This window comes from Seriola dumerili, unplaced genomic scaffold (genome assembly GCF_002260705.1).
Source record: "Seriola dumerili isolate Sdu_G_001 unplaced genomic scaffold, Sdu_1.0 BDQW01000088.1, whole genome shotgun sequence".
Classification (NCBI taxonomy): domain Eukaryota; kingdom Metazoa; phylum Chordata; class Actinopteri; order Carangiformes; family Carangidae; genus Seriola; species Seriola dumerili.
This window is the reverse complement of record NW_019174343.1, coordinates 15,269,821-15,288,197: the sequence shown is the minus strand read 5'-3', so window position 1 is coordinate 15,288,197 and position 18,377 is coordinate 15,269,821. Positions and strand designations below refer to the sequence as shown.

The following is an 18,377-nucleotide window of genomic DNA, read 5'->3' as shown; positions in this document are numbered from 1 at the left end:
CGTGAGAGGATGAGATAGCAAGCGCGTTTGTGTGCTCCCTTGCCTCAGGCTTGTTAAATTGGCAGATCGATGACGCTTTAAATCAATGTTCCAGCAATACTGCAAACCCCATGGAACCCATTAGTGGATTAAGATAGACCACTGTTCCACACTGAGTCCTGTTCTGCCTGCAGGTCCTTTCCACATGACAAATGGGAGGAAAAACTGTGAAATGAAACAAAGGGAAAAGGGCAAACAAGAGGGTGAGAACAAAAGCTGTGGCAGGGGAAAGGTTGACAGCAAAGGCTGGGGTCAAAGCTGCCAGTAAGGACACACCTGAAGCTCTTCTTCATTCAGAGGGCCAGGGAGGGAATAGCTTTCTTTCTCACTATATACAGACAAAGGATCTTCTCTTGAATCAACCAGCACTTTAGGAGCTTTATATGGTTCCTTCCGAGGCACAGGAGATCATCCAGCCGGCCATGAATAACATGCTCTACATGCAAAGCAGCTTGTCTCAGCCAGGAAACTGAAAAGGGAACGGGGAGTAGGAAGGGATGTGAGGGATGTAGCAGAGCACAGGAGAAAGGGGGTGTTGAGAGAGGATGCCAGGGGAGCTGGTCTTCCTCTGCTAGCATTGTTTATGTGCCACTGTCTGTGGATCATTGATCCATTCGTCTTCATTATGTCTCCCTGTGAGAACTATTAACTGCTGCCACCCTCAGTTGGGTGCCTGCTATGTTGACACGCACTACACGGTCTCTCTATCAGCGTACCAATGTCCCTGCCACCTCTCGTCTCGGAGGTAAAAGCTGACAGTTTTATACCGCTTGTGAAAAAAAAAAAAAAAAAAAGATTTAACAGGAGGGATGTATATTGCCATTTACTGGATTTGTACAGGTATTAATTGTCTTCACAAGACAGCATGTAATATGTCACTGCCATCTTAACAGTACAGGTGGGGCTGATTCTTGTATATTTGTGTTATCCTGCAAGCTTCCTCTCTGACCCATATAATATATGTTGCATAAGAATGAGTCAAACATCCGCCCACTCATGCTCATGAGAAGCATGGCTACGTCTTTGTAACAGAATTCAACATAGTATAAGAACTGTAAGCATAGCCAGGAAATAAATCCCCATTGGTTTATTAAAATCTGTCGACCTTTTAGGGATCCTCTGCTGAGTCCCTGCTTAATGCATTCACACCTTCAAATGTCAACCAAGAGAGATCCTGCTACAATTCCTCTCCTCTCAACTGTCACCATTGTCTATGCGAAGCATGTTGTTGTCAAACTGCCTGAGCCCAGTGAGACATCATGGGTCATCAGCAGCAGCTTGAACGGCACCCCATGATTCCAGTCGACTGCCAAGATCGCTTTCACCTCGCTGTGTCAATTCGTAGCTTCTCTTCCCTTGTGAAATTTGACACGTTTGACTTGTACTTGTTGTACAGGGTTATTTCTGAGTAAATATGAGACAAGCTGACTGCTAATCTGCCTGATCTTTCTCTGTCCTCCCTCTGTCTGTCTCTTCCTCTTCTTCTTTCTGTATCTTTTTTTAAATTTTTTTTATAGAATCAACCACAGATCTGGCCAACATCCTCACTGCTGTCTCATTTGACCCAGGGGAAAAGGAGAGACAGAGCATGGTCTGGTGTGGCGGCCACTGTTGCTATGTGTGAAGGAGTGCTGTGGCGTCAATGGAGACCGAAGGCTATCGTGATCTCCTGGAGACCAGCGATGGTCAGGGGGTAGGCCTGCTGGATGGAGGGGGTGAGGTTGGGGTGGAGGAGGGCTGGAGCACGCCCTACCCTCTGGGCTTCCAGGTGTCTTTGACCACTGTGCTGATGCTGGAGCTAGTGTTGGGCTTCAGCAGCAACCTGACCGTACTTGTGCTCTACTGTGCTCAGTCCAACCTGGTGGATTCAGTCAGCAACCTAGTCACGGTCAATCTCCATGTGCTGGACATACTGGTCTGTGTGCTGTGTCTGCCACTAACTGTGGCTGTGATCCTGCTACCAGCTAATGGAAGTGGAGTCGGCAGCCTGGCCACTCTGTGCTGCTTTCATGAGGCCTGTGTCACGTTCACTAGTGTCGCCACAGCGGTCAATGTACTCGTGATCAGTTTGGACCGATATGACATCTCAGTGCGTCCAGCCAGTCGCCTGCTGACCCCCAGGCGTGCTGCTCTGCTCCTGGCAGCAGTGTGGGCTGTGTCTCTGGCTGTTTTCTTCCTGCCCTTCCTAGAGGGGGACTTCTTCTCTTCGAGGGCTGAGGACGGTGACGATGAGGAGCCGGAAAGGCAGAACAATGTCTCTGAGTTCACCACTGGACAGACGCCCATTTTTTCCTCCATTTCTCCTTCTTCGTTACCCTCCACTCACCCCTCCTCCTCTTCACATCACCTGCCTCCAGTATGGCAGAACAGGACACTGCTGTGTGTCGGAGGGCAGGGTTATTACACAGGCCTCGCTATGTATTACCACTTGTTACTCCAAGTGCCATGCTTCTTCATCGCTGTGGCCGTCATGTTGTTCACCTACTCCAGGATCCTACAGGCCCTCAACATCCGCATTGGCTCTCACATGATGAGGGGTACACGTACAAAGGACTCCACCTGCAGGATACGCTGCAGGAGGCAGAGGAAGAAGGACCTGAGTCTGCCCACAGAGGTGGTGTCCTCCAACCAGAACCAGAACCTCAGCCATCCTCCCCTCATCCCATCTCCCACCCCTACACCCACATCACCCCCACCGCTCTCCTCTATTCCCCAAGGGATGTCTGACAGTGGAGCAACAGTCACTACTGTCAGTACTGCTGCTACCACCCCCATCGCGACTACACCAGCCACCCCTGCTTCTCCAACCCCAGCTTCAGCTTCAGCCTCAACGCAGACCCACGCCACCTCACCACTGCCTGCCTCCTCCATGGGTGTCCAGGCCTCGGTTTCTGCCATCATCGCCTTGAGACGTGCAGTGCGCAGACACAGAGACCGCCGAGAACGTCAACGCCGCGTCCTAAAAATGTCCCTAATCATCATATCCACCTTCCTGGGCTGCTGGGCCCCTCTGTCTGCAGTCAATGTTCTGATCCTGTGTCTGGGTCCCAGCGACAGTCTGGTGCGGCTCCGACTGTGCTTCATAGCGATGGCTTATGGAACCACTATCTTTCATCCTCTGCTCTATGCTTTCACCAGACAGAAGCTACGCCGTGCCCTCAAAACACGTGTCAAGAAAAGGGTAGTGTCCCTTCTTCAGGTGGACCCAGCTCTCAGCGGGGGCACAGTTATTCATAACTCCTGGGTGGAGGGGGGAGGCCAGAGGAAGAGTCGCAAGCCACGGGTGGAGGCCAGTGATGGCACTGATCGATGTCTCACAGAGGCAGTGAGGGAATGATGCTGGTCTTCGGCGTGCACATGTGTGTTTGCATGTGTGAGAGTGTGTGTGTATGTGTGTGTGTGTGTGAATTTGAAGAATTGTATGTATCGTACTAATTTGCGGGAGATGGATCCTGTGTATATTCATGCATGGGTGTGAGAGAAATAAGAGAGCCAGTTTGTTTACAAAGGTCAGGAGAAAATCCCATGACCTCTGGTTCCATGCAGATGTGGAAACAGGTGAGTCCTGAGCTCTAATTAGAGGCAGCTTTCTGCTCTTCTTACACTCACCTTCATTAGTCCACATCCTGACCGACAAGGTGGCCACTGTTTCACCATGGCAACAAAGGCCAAGCATTATAACACCATAACCATTGCTACTGAAAATACTAGTGTGCACCCCACGTGTAGGGTAAGGGGTAGATTACAGCAAATGCATACATTATTGCTCCTACTTGCACTTTCAACTTGCATGTGCATGTGTATATGCACAGATAGAGACACACACACACACACACACACACAGACACACACACACACACACACACACACACACACACACACACACACACGCAATTAATGCACACTGATCTATTTTTAGTCATTATCTGTGAAAGCACACCAATAACTACCTGCACAGATATTCTCAGTGAGAAAAATGTAAATGTAAGTCTATATTTCTCTTTCTTTCCCTTTTTTTCATACCTTAATTGAGTTATTAATATATTCTCATGGTGCTGAATGTCCGGCTGTATGTTTACAACAATGTGTCAGAGCGAAAGAGTTTGCACATACTTTATATGGTATAGCAAATTAATGGCAGGTAAATGCAAGCAAATCAGATTCAAAGTTTACAGGCTCACATGAAACTACTGGGAAACTGCAAAAAAACTGATTCAGATTTCATTTCCAATAAGCACCATATTTTAGAGGAATGTGTGCAAGTTAAAGCTAAAAGGCATGACCTTTTTCTTTAAAAATAAACTTCAATGGTCACGATGACGTAGGCAAGGATATTTGTGTGATTGTGTTTGTATGTTTACATTTGTGCATGCATGTGTGTTGTGCGTGTGTAACAAGTGTGTGTAAATGAATAAACGAGCGTGTGCGTCCATGATTATGTGCAATAAATCGCGAGAAAAGCAATGACCCCTAGGATGTGAACAAAGAGAATGTGAACACAGAATTGTTGGTTTTCTATTTACGCTTTAGATAACAGGGGGAAGGGAGAAGAAAGAGGACTTTATCTTCTGAGTGACAGCAGAAGGCCACTGGGGACAATATAAAAACAAACTATATGGAGCAATTGTAACTATGTGTATATGACAGGCCACTGTAATATTACTGAAATTGTATCAAAGTTTTAAAGTGGGAATCAAAGGGCAATATTTTGTGAAAACTTCATTAAAACTGTCACTGTAGTCACTGCAGGTTAACTAGCATCTTAAACCAGAGAAATCCAAACATGGAAAAACAACCACTGACATGGTAGGACGTCTCCTCATGTCAGCTGTTTGTTGCTCTGGAGGGCAGAGTCACTGCTTCTGGACTGCACTTTGAATGACTGCAGAAACAGACGCATCTCCGTCAGCTTCTGGACTGAGTCCTGGACACGTTACACTATATCTGTATCTCTCTTTCTCCTCAGGGCTTCATGTCTCTTATCCAGACATGCTGGACATAAAACAATAAACCAGTCCTCAATCAGCTCTTGTATTATGGGTGTTACAGTAGGTAAACATTAATGTCAGTTAGTAGATAGAATACACTTTAAACTTTATATGGGCTCAAGTCTTGGAGAGCTCCTTGGGCTTTGGGCTATCTCCTCTTTCATCCTCACCTCTTTTACACTATTTGTGAGCCAGACAGAAGACAGTAATTCTTGTGTATTCATGTACATTTTTCAGGGATGTAAATATTTAAGTGTCTGTTTTGGGTTTTAGTAAAACTTGATCACAATCATCTGCCGGACAGAAAATCAGCCATTGTGATAAACTCTGAGTGAGTTGGAGTGAGTTACTGTAAAGAGAAATCCATGTAAGCGTATTTGTGTTAATACTGTATGTGTGTACACTGTACTGTACATTTATGACCATGTGTATAGAAATATTAGTATTGTATAAGATTTATATTATGTGTTATTGTATAGAACAGAACCGAATCTGTATTAAAAAGGTGATCTATCTAAGAATTGATCTATCTCTGTTTCAATGTGTTAATTCACACATGTTTCATGTTCATGTTTTTACTCACAAGGAAATTTAATTCCAGAGGAAAAGCAATTGTACAGTGTTTATATTTCATACAGATGCATTTTATCTGTTATAATATTTAAAATAAGAAAAGTGAGTGTCTCCTTTTTCTGTTTTACACATTTAACACAATGGAAATGAAAAAGGAAAGGAAATATGATATAAATCATGAAGAAATGGCACCTTGTTTTCTAATTTAATAACCTGGAAGACCTTCATAACATGTTTTAATTATAGACTTAATAATTCAAATCATTTACAGTATAATTGTGCAGACCAACTTTCAACCAAACAACCTTTTTGAATACAGTGATGTCTCTGAAATCATTAGAGAAGGATATGATCTGTAAATGAAAGAATATGCCAATTTTGTCACTCTTTTATTATCAGTAGGAGGCTTTTTAAAAATAAAGTTTCATCACAAGCCTTCCATCACAATTGCCACTATATATTTTCCAAAGGGAACTGCTTGGATTCATCCTCGTGACTTGGGATGTCCTTCATCTCTCATCCTCTGCAACATACTGTCCGAATCTGTCTTTTTTTGCAGCTGTCCCTCGCTTTCTACATTTCCTGTTTCCACTCCCCATTTCTCTGATCCCTAAATTTAGAAACTCTGTCCCAGATAGTTGCAGTATTTAGTGCTGACTGTAGTGAACCCTCAGTATGCTTGTGTGCCTGTGATGTGGCAACTGTGCTCATCACCAGTACTAATGAAGATGAAACTTGTTAGTCAGGTAAGCATCTGTCGGGGAATCTCAGCCTCTTGATGTTGACACTTCAATTTTTTTATTTTTTACCAGAACAAATCTGTCCGTACATGTGGTGTGTGTGAGAATTTGTTGCCTTACTGATTTGTGCAGTGAATCAACACTGAAGATTCCTCCATCCTGCTTGATAATCTCATCAGTCCTCTTTCACACCCACGTTTCCTCCCTTGGTTCTCCTTCTCTTTATTCCGCCGGTCTGCATCTCTCTCATCTCTTATCCACACTCACTCCTTCCAGAACAAAGCGAAGAACAGCTGCAGTGACGGTGAAGGAAGGAAAGTCACCTTGGGGGTGACAGAGGAACAAAAACATGAGACAGAGATGGAGGGAGAGAAAGAGAGGGGGGGGGAATTAGAGGCAGTGTGGAGGGGAGATTAGGGGGAAAAGAGGGAAGGGAAGGGAGGCATAGAAGCTGGCATTGATCATCATATGACTAATAAAAGGACAGCACTGCATCACTGCAGAACCCTGTTAGAAAAAAGAAAAACAAATGCTAATGGTAAGTGCAGAATGATAAGATTAGAGAGCTACACTGTTTTCTACCACTGATGGCTCAGGAGTCTTATATATTGCTCCTGCCTATCATACTGTGAAAATATCTTCACATTTGGGTGTCATCCAAAAAACCCACAAGTCAATAGCGAACAAGTATTTAAAGTCTCTACCCTCTTTTATGATTTATGGCAAATAATTCAACCAGTAGTTTTGGCCATTGTCTGAGCTCAGTAATGGATGGACTGTAGAACAATAGACTGGCAGCACTTTATCAGGCCTTTATGTAACTGTTGGTCCCAGTTCTTGCAGTTCTCATTTCTTGCAGTTGATGCCATATTTAATGAGCACTAAGTGACATGCTGATTTTTCACAGACCCAAATAAGAGAAAAGTAATTCAATATAGAGTACATGTACACTGTAAGTTTGCCAAATACATAGAATATTCTAAAATACACTGCACTTAATGTAATTAAACCTACGAGGATGCAGATGCATGCTTTCCATATCTGTTATTTAAATAAATGTATATTAAAGACAATAAGTAATGGTATATTTACTTTTTGTATCGATTTAGATTTTGCAAAATGTTTGTTCCTACAAACATACAGTGGCCCCGAGAGCTCAACACAATGCCAATTAAGAAAACACATGCAAACATTAAAACCCAAATGACTTCATAAAACATCTTTATCAATTTGACAACATGTTCTGCAAATACTGACAACAAAACCAAATACACGAACATGCTTCAAGTACTCCCAACACAACGGAAGTGTTTCCGGGGGACTCTAAAAGTGATGAACCTGGCTGGTATGCACTTGTTCAATACCTAATTGAGACTGTTGAAGATAAAAGCATTGGACATGCGTTGAGCTCTCAGGGCCACCATAAAGTGCATCCCAGCCAGATTCATCGCTTTTTTCGTATTAAGTTTTTCTCCATGTTTTTTCTGCCTTAATTCCGATAGCGAGAGAGAGAGAGAGATGATATGCAGCAAAGGGCTACGTGTTGGACTCGAACCCGCACCGCCACGATTAGGACTACGCCTTCATGGTAAGCTCTACCATCTTTTCAAGGGACAGAGGTTCACAGTGAATAGTATGGCGACCAGCGTTTTATGGTCACTAGTGGCGCCATCTTGTGTTCAAACGTATGAATAACTGCAGCTGAACATGGATAAAATGTAAGACTTGTAGTTCTTTGCCCTTACTTCCTTACTGTGGTGTTGCCAGAGTTGGATTGGTAGCTAGGTACGACTAGCTTTGACCGATATCTACCACCATATCGCATAAACAACGACATATCAAAGCATTTACATAAAAAACTTTCTACCTATATAGTATGTATCGCGCCGAAATAGCTCAGTTGGGAGAGCGTTAGACTGAAGATCTAAAGGTCCCTGGTTCGATCCCGGGTTTCGGCAGCAGATGTGGTCATCCTTTTCCCAGGCTTTTTGTGACGCCTTTTCAACATGCAATATCGCCAATTAGCACAACTAAGGACAATACGTTAAACAAAGACATTTTAATATGCCACTAAAAAGACTTTTGCAGAAAGATACATATATTATAGAAACTTCATTACTCCATAACACGCGTACCTAAGTACTTAGTTAAGTACAAATCGGCAGCAAATTTGGCAACCTAACGTTGAATGTTTAGGCGATGGGAGTGCAGCAGGAGCTGTGAAATAAGCTGTAGCTGTGTACTTTTACGGCACTGTTCACCTTTACTTAACAGAAAGTGCGATGTACTCCGATAACCTGCAATACTACAACTAGTAAACAATTATAGTAGTAGATAGTAAGTCATAATCACGAGATAAGGTCTATAAGTCTCTTTTTTTTAAGCTTCCGTAGAGTGCTGTAGCCTATATTTGGGGACAAAATTAGAATTATATTTAATTTTTCACAAAGATGTTTTTATATTGTGGTTAGGTTTTAGTTTTCTTTTTTTGTTTGTTTGTATTTTTAACTTTTTTTTTTTTTTGAAGTGCCGATTTTTTTTTTTTAACTAACAGAACTACAACTGAAACGGTGAGGAAAACAACAGCATTTCCCTCTGAAATATAGTTGAGTAAAGGTATTAAGAAGAAAAAGAAGTAAATAAAAATAGTAAACGTACTTCAGGCATGTACTAGAATACTTTCCTTGATATTTTACTCCTCAGTCAAAGATTTGGGTTATAATTCAAAGTTTCCTGTGTTCAGTGTACAATTAGAGAACATTCAAAGCCCACACACCAAGCATGGATGTAAATCACCTAAGTGTTTACAACCAAAAGGAAACCAGTTCACATGAATTTTCACCAGTGGGCGATCTTGTCCAATAAATCCTTGAACAGCACAGCCTCATGAGAGATTCAGAACAAGTCTGCTTTCACGTCATCTCAGGGCAGTTAACTATGTTAGTTTAGCAAGTTTACACAGATATTGAACATTAGAAATTAGTTGTAGATATATATTATATTTCATATATTAGGGGTGACACTCTTGACTCACTTGGTAGAATTTACACCTACATAATATTTTTTATATAGAAGCAAACCCTCTGAATTTGAAAATTTATGAGTGTTTATTCTAAGCTTGACCATTGTCCTTTTTATTATTCTATGATATTCACATCCACAATTTACAGATAAATACATCAACAAGAACAGAACATCTCAACAACTATGAATGTATTAACTAAAGAAACATAGTTTCAGAGTCAGTTTTCTGAATTTACTTCCAGGGGCTCATTTGTTCCTTGATTGTGCTGTAAGTTGTTTAAAAGGCCTACTACATTGCACATTGATTGCATGAAGCAGGGCGGCATATTAACCACTACATATTACAATTACACGTGGGGACCGTGACAATTTATCTTCTCCATACAGCATAATGATTTTAGTTGAGACTAGTTTATTAGCATATCACCTTTCATCAAGAAAGCAGTTCACAGTGCTTTACATAAGACAAAAAATGCATTAAGACAAGATATGGAAGATAGAATGAAAAGGCACTTTATATTTTGCAGACATGCCAGCTTATTCTTCTTCAGCCTGAGAGAGGTGTAACCCTTGGAACACCGCTGGGGTTTCATCATTAGTGTTGGCTAATTTAACGATCAAGTAGAATATCCTCTAGCATGTATGATGTGTTGCATGGTGCTAACTAATTATTTACCTCATGAACAATTATTTTTCCTTCCATAACTTTCCAGAGTTGTACAATCCCATACTGCGTTTTAGTCTTCAAATTGGATCCCCTGGGTTATATCTCATCTCCTGCTCTTTAGTGGCTAGTTGTTGTCGTCTTGTTGTTGGTTTAAAAGCACTCTCATGCCAAATTCAGCGATTCACCTGGTACCATTCAGTGACTCCTGTGTGACATCATTTAACAAAGACTAAATGTTCATAATTCATGATCACTCACTGCTACTGTGGACTCAGTATAGATCAGATAAGTTGCAACATTTTTTGAATCTTACATTATCAGTATGGAGTTTGGTCTATTGTTTGGACTGTTTCTGGTTCTGGATATTTCAAAAGGGTTTAAGCAAACACTTCTAGTCCTCTCTCTCTGTGTGTGTGTGTGTGTGTGTGTGTGTGTGTGTGTGTGTGTGTGTGTGTGTCAGTATACAGACCTCAAATGAAGGTAGAAGCATTCCTAAATGGCTACACAAAGACTGTGATATCTGTATTATTGAACTTGCGACTGAAATCCCTCAGTTCACACATATTTCATATTATGTATTGCTTGTCAGCAGCAACCTGACACTCCTCCTACACTCAGAATCTCTCTCTCTTTATTTACTGCAGTGGCTCTCTCTCATTACTTACTCACGTGTTGATTTTACGTGATGACTTTTACTAGTTGTCTTATAAGTCTTGTAAACTCATCAAAGACAACGCCTTAGCACAAGGTCATTTGTCTACCTTTAGCAGTATGTCTTTAATCACAAAATAAATAGAAGTTTCAATGGAAATACTCTTCCAGGACCGCCTCACTCTCTCCCTGTCTGCTTGCCAACTACCACGTGTGTCTATGTATTTTGACCTTTGTACAGTAAATTTTATCTATCTATCTATTCGCCTTCACTTTTGTTTCGGTATTTCAGTACTTCCTAGACCTGTTTCTTTGCCTGCAGAAGTCCGCCGATTAAGACATTCGTTGGTTTATTTATACACACCTTTCTCAGGGGAGATTGAACCCAGTGCACTCTGAACATGACACGTGACATGTTTTTTATGTGTGTGTTGGTGTGTTTGTGAGGCAGAGGTAGTGTTTGAACGTGTCTTCGATTTGCAGAAATTGTTTACATAGATTCTTCTATATTTAACACAATTTACTCAAAAGAAAATAGTTAAGGAAAATCCATTAAAAAGATTTTGTTTCTTTGTGATTGTGAATGTGTAGTATGATGTGTCTTTGTTTAATGCAGCTTGAATGTTGACTAGTATTAATAACTTGATGACATACTGATGTCAGCTTCACATGAATGATGTAGAAAAAGCTTGAGGAGTAGACCATCTGTGTAAAGCATATTTGCTATTAGCTCCTAACATGTAACTGAAGTGTTGTTATGTAACAGACTGTGACCATGGTACAAGGCAGTGGTTGTGAAAGTCTGGCAGTTTCCCCAAACCGTGATATTTTTTTCTTTAACAACATGTTGTTTTGTGATATTGTCACCCATAACTATGTAACTGTTGCATTGACAATGCAGGCTAAGATCATGCAACTGGTCTGGCAACTGCGTCACATGGGTATAGTTGCAAAATTGACTCTGAATTGATGATTCAGATACAACTCACTTGCTTCACATCATTTTGACACTTTGTGGTTATGTGGAGATTTTGAAGAGACACACTGCGGTGTTGTGTGTTACAGTAATCCGTGTGTTTGTGATTGTGTAAAATAATGAAAAAATGAATTGTGATCTACTATTATTTTTAGGACTTACATGGTTTCTAATCTATAGTCGTGTAAAATTTATATTTTGGGGCATTTGCGAGCTAAGACTTTACACTCACACTACACAGGTGGATATTTATTCATACAACTGAACTAAAATTGATGTTATGTCTGTAGAACTTGAGGAATAGCAGTGAGTATGAAATCCCTACCTATTTACTAAAACAAAAATCCGAAAGTAAAATCTAACTTTGGCGCTATAGAAAACTACCAAAACACCTAATCTGAATACAGGCCATTGTTAACTAACGCTGTTAATTGCACCTGTGTCTTTCCTTCTGTGACACAGTCAAAACCTCTGCTGCACAAAAGGCCCATTGTGTTCTCTTGTCTCAGCCATTGTGTCTTGTGTTTGTCCAGTAGTGTGACTAAGACACGAGAAGACTCAGATATCTTAGACTCAGCAGTTATGTTGAGTTTGTACGTCAGCACTACAGAGGGAGAGGAAAGCACGAACGCTTTGTTTCGCTGTGCTGATGCCCAGAACAAGCCCACTTCCTGTATTTAGCGAGCCCACCCCAAAAATTTACTTCCTCTTTTGAGACCTCAGGTTGAAAAGAGGAAGCCCTCAGTGCACTGGCCTAAAGAAGCTATTGAACCTGAGGAGGAAACAGGATGACTGGCGCCCCAGAGTAACACATGAACTGAAGTCAGTGAAGGTTAGAGACAGGCACACAAAAAGAGCCAGAGACAGATATTGTTGCATTCAAATGTGCTGTCATCAGGTACAGACTGTAGCTGCTCTGTTACATCACAGGCATGGTGCCAAACACACAAAGATCAGCCTGATTACTTGATGTCAGGAAGGAATGAGGCCTCTCTACCTGTTCTAGTCCCACCTGTCCTGGACAGCTAACATTTAGCAGCTGCCGTGATACCTCAAATGTAAAATCACCATTGTCAGCCACAGAGAGTAAAACTTAAGGGCTGGCTAATGTGCTTATCTATCCAGGCCAGAAGCCAAAATGTGTTTATCCATATTTTCTGAACTTGATTAGACTCTAATAGTAATATATATATTCGGTATAACTACAGACTCAGTCACTTTTATTTATTTATTTATTGGCCCAGTAAGTTGTGTACGTTACTTGAGACAAAACATAGGCCTCTAAGTTTGAGTTGAAGACTTCATAATAAAAAAAGAGGAGCATCAAGGTGTTTATGTGCTATTTATGCACAAATTGAGCATATCTAATTTGCTCACATATCTGCATTCAACAGCTCCCCTCCACTCTGTGTGTGTGTATTATTATTGTTATTAGCCCATTTGAAAAACCATTCCCCCATTTTCCCTGAATATGTGAACAGTTAAAATCTATAGAGATGTTTTCAGTAATTTTGTTTTATTTTAATCTTTTATCCATCTTTGAAAATCGTGTATTTCTGGTTGTCAGACACGTTTTATTAGATTTGTTTTGCTTATGCTGTTTGATCTGAAGAACAAAATGATTATCGGCATGGCTGCTGTCGTATTCACGTTATGCATATGTGTATCATGATGACCAAATGTGGTCCTGGAGACACCTACTGTAACAGACACTAACACAGAGATTGGTTCAGCGTACTTTGGCAGGTGTTCATACAGTGTGATCCAAAAATCAGAGAAAGTGGTCTCACTGTCTGTCTATGGACAAATTTTGCCCTCAATTTGAAATCCTTAACTCGGGAATTTAGTCAGCGTCATCGTTTCATAGATGAAAAAAAGACAATTTGGTTTGTTTAGAAACCAAAGGTACTTTCAGCAATATTATCTGTGCTCTCAGGGCTGATGTGAAAATGTACAGTGGTTACATTTGGTCCATTGTTGAAAAAAAAAAGTTTCTTTCTCACGTATGTGGTAAATAAAAAAAAGGCAGGTGATGTAATGGGAGATCTTGGTGTCCTCCAACCATTCCACTCTCTTGTACTCAACTCTTCCCAGATAGCCACAGTTTCCCATCAGGTATATCAGCACAGAACTACCTCAGTAAAACTTCCCTTTTCATTTCTCTTTCACTTTAATTTCCCAGGGAGTAACTCATTTTTGTTTTAAGTTTAGTGTTGTTCTTTCTCTTATTTCACCATTACACCTGGGTCTTTGGAAACATGCCCAAAATTTTCGAGCATATAACCTTTGAGGAAGCCAGCAGGAAGTTCAGCGCATTCCGGACGGCAAATACAGAGTAGCTCAAATGTTTCCTGTCGGCAACAAACAATGAAGTGAAACCTGTAGTTAAGAATAGCCGCAGCTCCTATTCTTCTGTTATTTCAAGATAAAACGGACAGTATGAATATCAGATCAGGTGTTCCTAAGTAAAAAGGGTTGGGGTGGATGACAGCAGTGTTATCTGGGTATTTAGATTGCATTTTGTAATTATAGGTAATATTCTTAATCAACAGATTGTCAGAAGATCACTTAAACCAAAGGAATGTGGAGCTTTTGTCATTTGTAATGTTTTTAGAGAGCGTGTGCAAATAAGCGTTTTTTTTTCCAGTCCAGACAAGGATTCAGTTTAAGAACGATTAATATCCTTTTGGAATATAACGTTCAAACCACACCCTGCAGAAACACCTCTGGAAAGCTGGGAAGATGCCAGGACGTTTAGTCTGAACCTTCTCTTGTATGTTATCTTGCAAACCAAGCAACTGATCTAGTGCCAGAATCTGTCGCGCCCCTGGCAGGAAATGTGACTGTACGAGTACAGAGATGTCCTTTGGTAGAAAGGATTTAATGTCTTGTCTAGGAGTGATCTCTGGTCATGTACATATGTCCCCTCTCCTCTTTCTTTCCAGCTGTTGATGGGCAGTGGTGTAATGTGATCCAGTTAGACGCATGCCACAGTGGTACAGGCTATTTACTGAGAGGGACTTGCAGTACTAGGCCTTCTATATGGGGTAAGAATTCCCATTGACGAGTGCATTGGAAAGTCTTTATTTATAGCATGGGAATGAATCTTAAAAGAGTGCTGGCATGAGTGGCTGCTGATGTGTGTCGGGTGGTGGTGGTGGGGTTACTGTTGCTGTGACCCCTGGATCGATGTGTTCCTCTCATAACTGTGTCCTGTTACGTAGACCACGAGGATACACAACGAGGGTGTTGTCAGGGTGCATGCGCACATTTTTATGAGACGGCCAGAGTCTTACTCAGCACTGACTCCAGCAAAAAGAAAATTATTTGCAAAGCCCTCACAGTTCTGCGAATCGTTTGACAGAACATAGATAAACGGTTGAGGATTCCTGTAAGTCCTTTGATGACAGGGGACCTGGTGCAGCCAAATCCCAATGATACTCCAACTCTGATGTTTCAGGGATTCACAGAGACAGCAGTGTCATCTGTTAAACACCTGTGGCCAGGGAGTCATTGGCAGCGTTTGGAATTGCAGGTGACATCAAGTGTGGTAGGACTGTCAACTCAGCAGATATGAGGTTTTTATAAACACCAGGTGACGCAACCGCATCTTTGCAAGCCTACCAATCATCCTCCTACCTCTGTGTGTTTATGTAGTCCTAATGTCATGTATTCAGTGGCGCTGGCTGCTGTTTACACAGATCAGACAGTTTCTTGAGCCAGAGAACGGAGGAGAGAGCTGGCTGAGAGCTCAGTTATGTTTGGTTAAGTTTGCCAAAAAGTCTGGGACAACACTGCTAGATCAGACAGTAATGCATTGTCTCATGAAACACACGTTTGTAATATTAGATTAAGCTTAAACATTTCATCAATATTTCAGCAAACGTTAGATTTTATGCTTCTGTTTTTAAGGTGGGAAATCTTCAGCTCCAGTCAGTGATATTCCTGCAGCATTTTATTTCTATTAACATTTGAATGTGGACTAGATCTTGATCTGTCCTCTTTAAAATTATCCTTGGCTAAGATCACTAACTGACAGCAGTGATGCCCCAATTATCAGGATAATTGTCATACCCTCAAGCAGCTCTCGTCTTTCGCATGTTTTGGAACAGAGCTGAGGTCAGGGTGAGATGAGCTCATTTTACACTTTTCTTACCGTTTCTCTTGGGGGCCTCAAAAAAGAGCCTATTGGGTCGGTATAATTATCACTATGAACTCATTCTTTCTTTCTCTCACTGACTGGAGCATGTGCACACAATAGTACGCCGGCATATTGATCGTATGAGGTGCTCTGTAGTGTTAAGTGGCCCGCTGAATCCATTGAACCATCTCAGATCAGAAGGTACCTGGTGTTAGATTTCCACATCCCTGAGTCTCAGAACACAAGCCGAGGAGGTTAAGATGAATAAGTGAAGCACTCAGGGCCCGAGGAGACGCACACTATCATGTAACACCTGCAGAAATCCTTTTACACGTCAATAAAGCCTTTGTGCCGTATAAATCCTGTTGTGATTCTAATTTTACATAAACAGTAAGCATATTACATATCCAGATTTATAGTTCTAGGTAAATTAGCTCTGAAATTTGTTTAAATTAACTTTAAACATCTGTTAAATGTACTAATGGACAAAATATATTTGCAGGAACTAGTTGCAGACATGCAGAATGAGCATACTCAGACGCACAGGGAGCAGTATACAACATCTTCAATGCAAACATATGTACCAAAACAGTTTATCTTATTCATGGAAACATCATTGCCCCCCTTGTTGTTGGGAACATCTTATATTAGCCACAGTGTTAAAGGGAACTCTAATGTTCTCATACTATGAATAAAAACTCTTAATGAGGATATTCAGAAGATTCTCTGCTCCTTCATAGAAATCAAAAACATGTATTCTTGTGATCCCAAACTGCATTCATTCAGACATCTGAAGTAATCAGATGATATACATCTATCTCCTGGTCAGATTTTCATTAGTGTAATTTTTACACCATTACAGCGTGAGCACATATGGTCTGAATCACAACTTTACATGCAGACCCCAAGGCAGAGTTAAAAAAAATTTAAATTTACATAATTGCGTAAATTACCTTACATGTATAGTGCATGCTTGAAACAAACCAAACCACAAAAACAATTTACATCCCCTTTCATTTTGCATGTTTTAGAGAATAATATCTCACTCAGTAGCACCATTATAAATGTGTTGTCCCATGATGAATATGCTGTCACAGAGGAGATGAATTTTAATAGGAAAAAAACCCTGTGCTGTCAGAGTACGTCCCTGAACACATCTATCGTTATTATTGAGCTCTCAGTGAAGACAGTGAGGAGGGAGTGTCAGGCTGAATTGAAACCCAGGTGTATAATGGGATGGACGTTTAAAAAGCTCTTGTCTTTGCATGCTACTGAAATACAATTGGAGTTTTTATTATAACTATCTTGTAAGTCTAGCCCAGTTCATAATCATTATCTTCAGGCATTTCAGCATTAGGCAGTCTTACATGTCTTACATATAATTATCCCATTCAAAGAATCTCTCATCCTCCGCTGTAGAAAGAATAAATATTACTCATAGCTCTGTCTACATGCTTCTTTCTTTATTCAACTTCGTAAAGAATCCGCGGTTTCCCTTTGCTGCGTGCTCGTAAGACATAGATCAGTTTCCCTGAATCTTATGTCGGCACAAGATCTCTGTGCTGCAAATCTCAGCACTGCCGCTGACCCTTTGCTTGTGCTTATATTTGCTCCTTCCTGGTGATGCTTGAAGGGGTTCACAGGTCAACCAAGCTCTGCTGACAGACCGGCTGGCCATGCACACACACACACACACACACACACACACGCACACACACACACACACACACACACACACACACACACACAATGTATTCATGCTCATTTTCCTTTTTTTTTTTTTGCATTTATTGAGATCAAGTGAAACATGCAACATACATCATTAGTGTCCTGCTGTTGCCAAAGTAAGAGGAGGTTGAGTGTTGAGTTTGTCTGGTGACAGGATATCTGACATCTCAGGTTTCATCTCTGTCTTATGCAAGAGGGATTTTCTGTGGGCCTCTGCGGGACTGAGCGTGCTCTTTGGGAGAAGGTGTGGCATGAAGAGAACGAAGAAGGAAGGGATACAGCCGTAAAGACTGGAAAGATGAGATGGAGCCATGCATGTGCAAATACCCCAACTGATCACTGATCACTCTCACTTATGCTTGAAAAAGTGGTTTCAGATGCTGGTTGATGAATTGACAAGCACTTCTGTTGGAGTATACTGTTGCCTTCATACTATAAGGTGGCCCACTTGCTGTTTTTCTATATTTAATATACAAATACACTATATTACTTGTTTCCAATCTTTGCCTAGAGATAAGGACCATAGTACGCTAGCAGAGATTTTATAATGTACAAGTGGATGTTATTCCACTAGATCATTGCTTGCGTTCACAGTATCGTTCACACTACGATCCCAATGGCCCGTTTCAAGTGTTTCCATCAGGGTATAGGTGTATGTGTAAGGTCACTGACATAGGATATGTATCTCTGTATCTTACTTGGGAGCAAGGGTGAAAAATGTTCTAAGAGATGATCGAGAAAGTGATTGCAAAGTCTGTGTCAACTCCCCCTTCCTCTCTGGCTACACCGAAGATGTTCTTGCTTCTAATCCTCTGGTACAGGCTGTAATTTACCTCTTTCTCTCTCCTTC

At 41.2% G+C, this 18,377-nt stretch overlaps 1 protein-coding gene and 1 non-coding gene across 2 annotated transcripts; both read left to right on the top strand.

The window, feature by feature from the left end:
• Window positions 1-1,681: 1,681 nt before the first annotated feature.
• LOC111221629 (probable G-protein coupled receptor 22) lies at window positions 1,682-3,376 on the top strand. Its single transcript, XM_022745083.1, has 2 exons — window positions 1,682-2,768; window positions 2,859-3,376. Exons 1-2 carry the CDS (start codon window positions 1,682-1,684, stop codon window positions 3,374-3,376), a joined length of 1,605 nt encoding a protein of 534 aa, XP_022600804.1.
• Window positions 3,377-8,225: 4,849 nt separating this feature from the next.
• On the top strand, window positions 8,226-8,298 carry trnaf-gaa. Its single transcript has one exon. It is a non-coding gene; the product is annotated as a tRNA-Phe (tRNA).
• Window positions 8,299-18,377: the final 10,079 nt, after the last annotated feature.

Excerpts from the sequence above, each read along its gene's own strand:
- LOC111221629 (XM_022745083.1), top strand. The coding sequence starts at position 1,682 with ATGGAGACCGAAGGCTATCGTGATCTCCTGGAGACCAGCGATGGTCAG. Across the intron at positions 2,769-2,858 it reads TCCCCAAGGGATGTCTGACA|CTTCAGCCTCAACGCAGACC; the intron begins GTGGAGCAACAG and ends CCCCAGCTTCAG.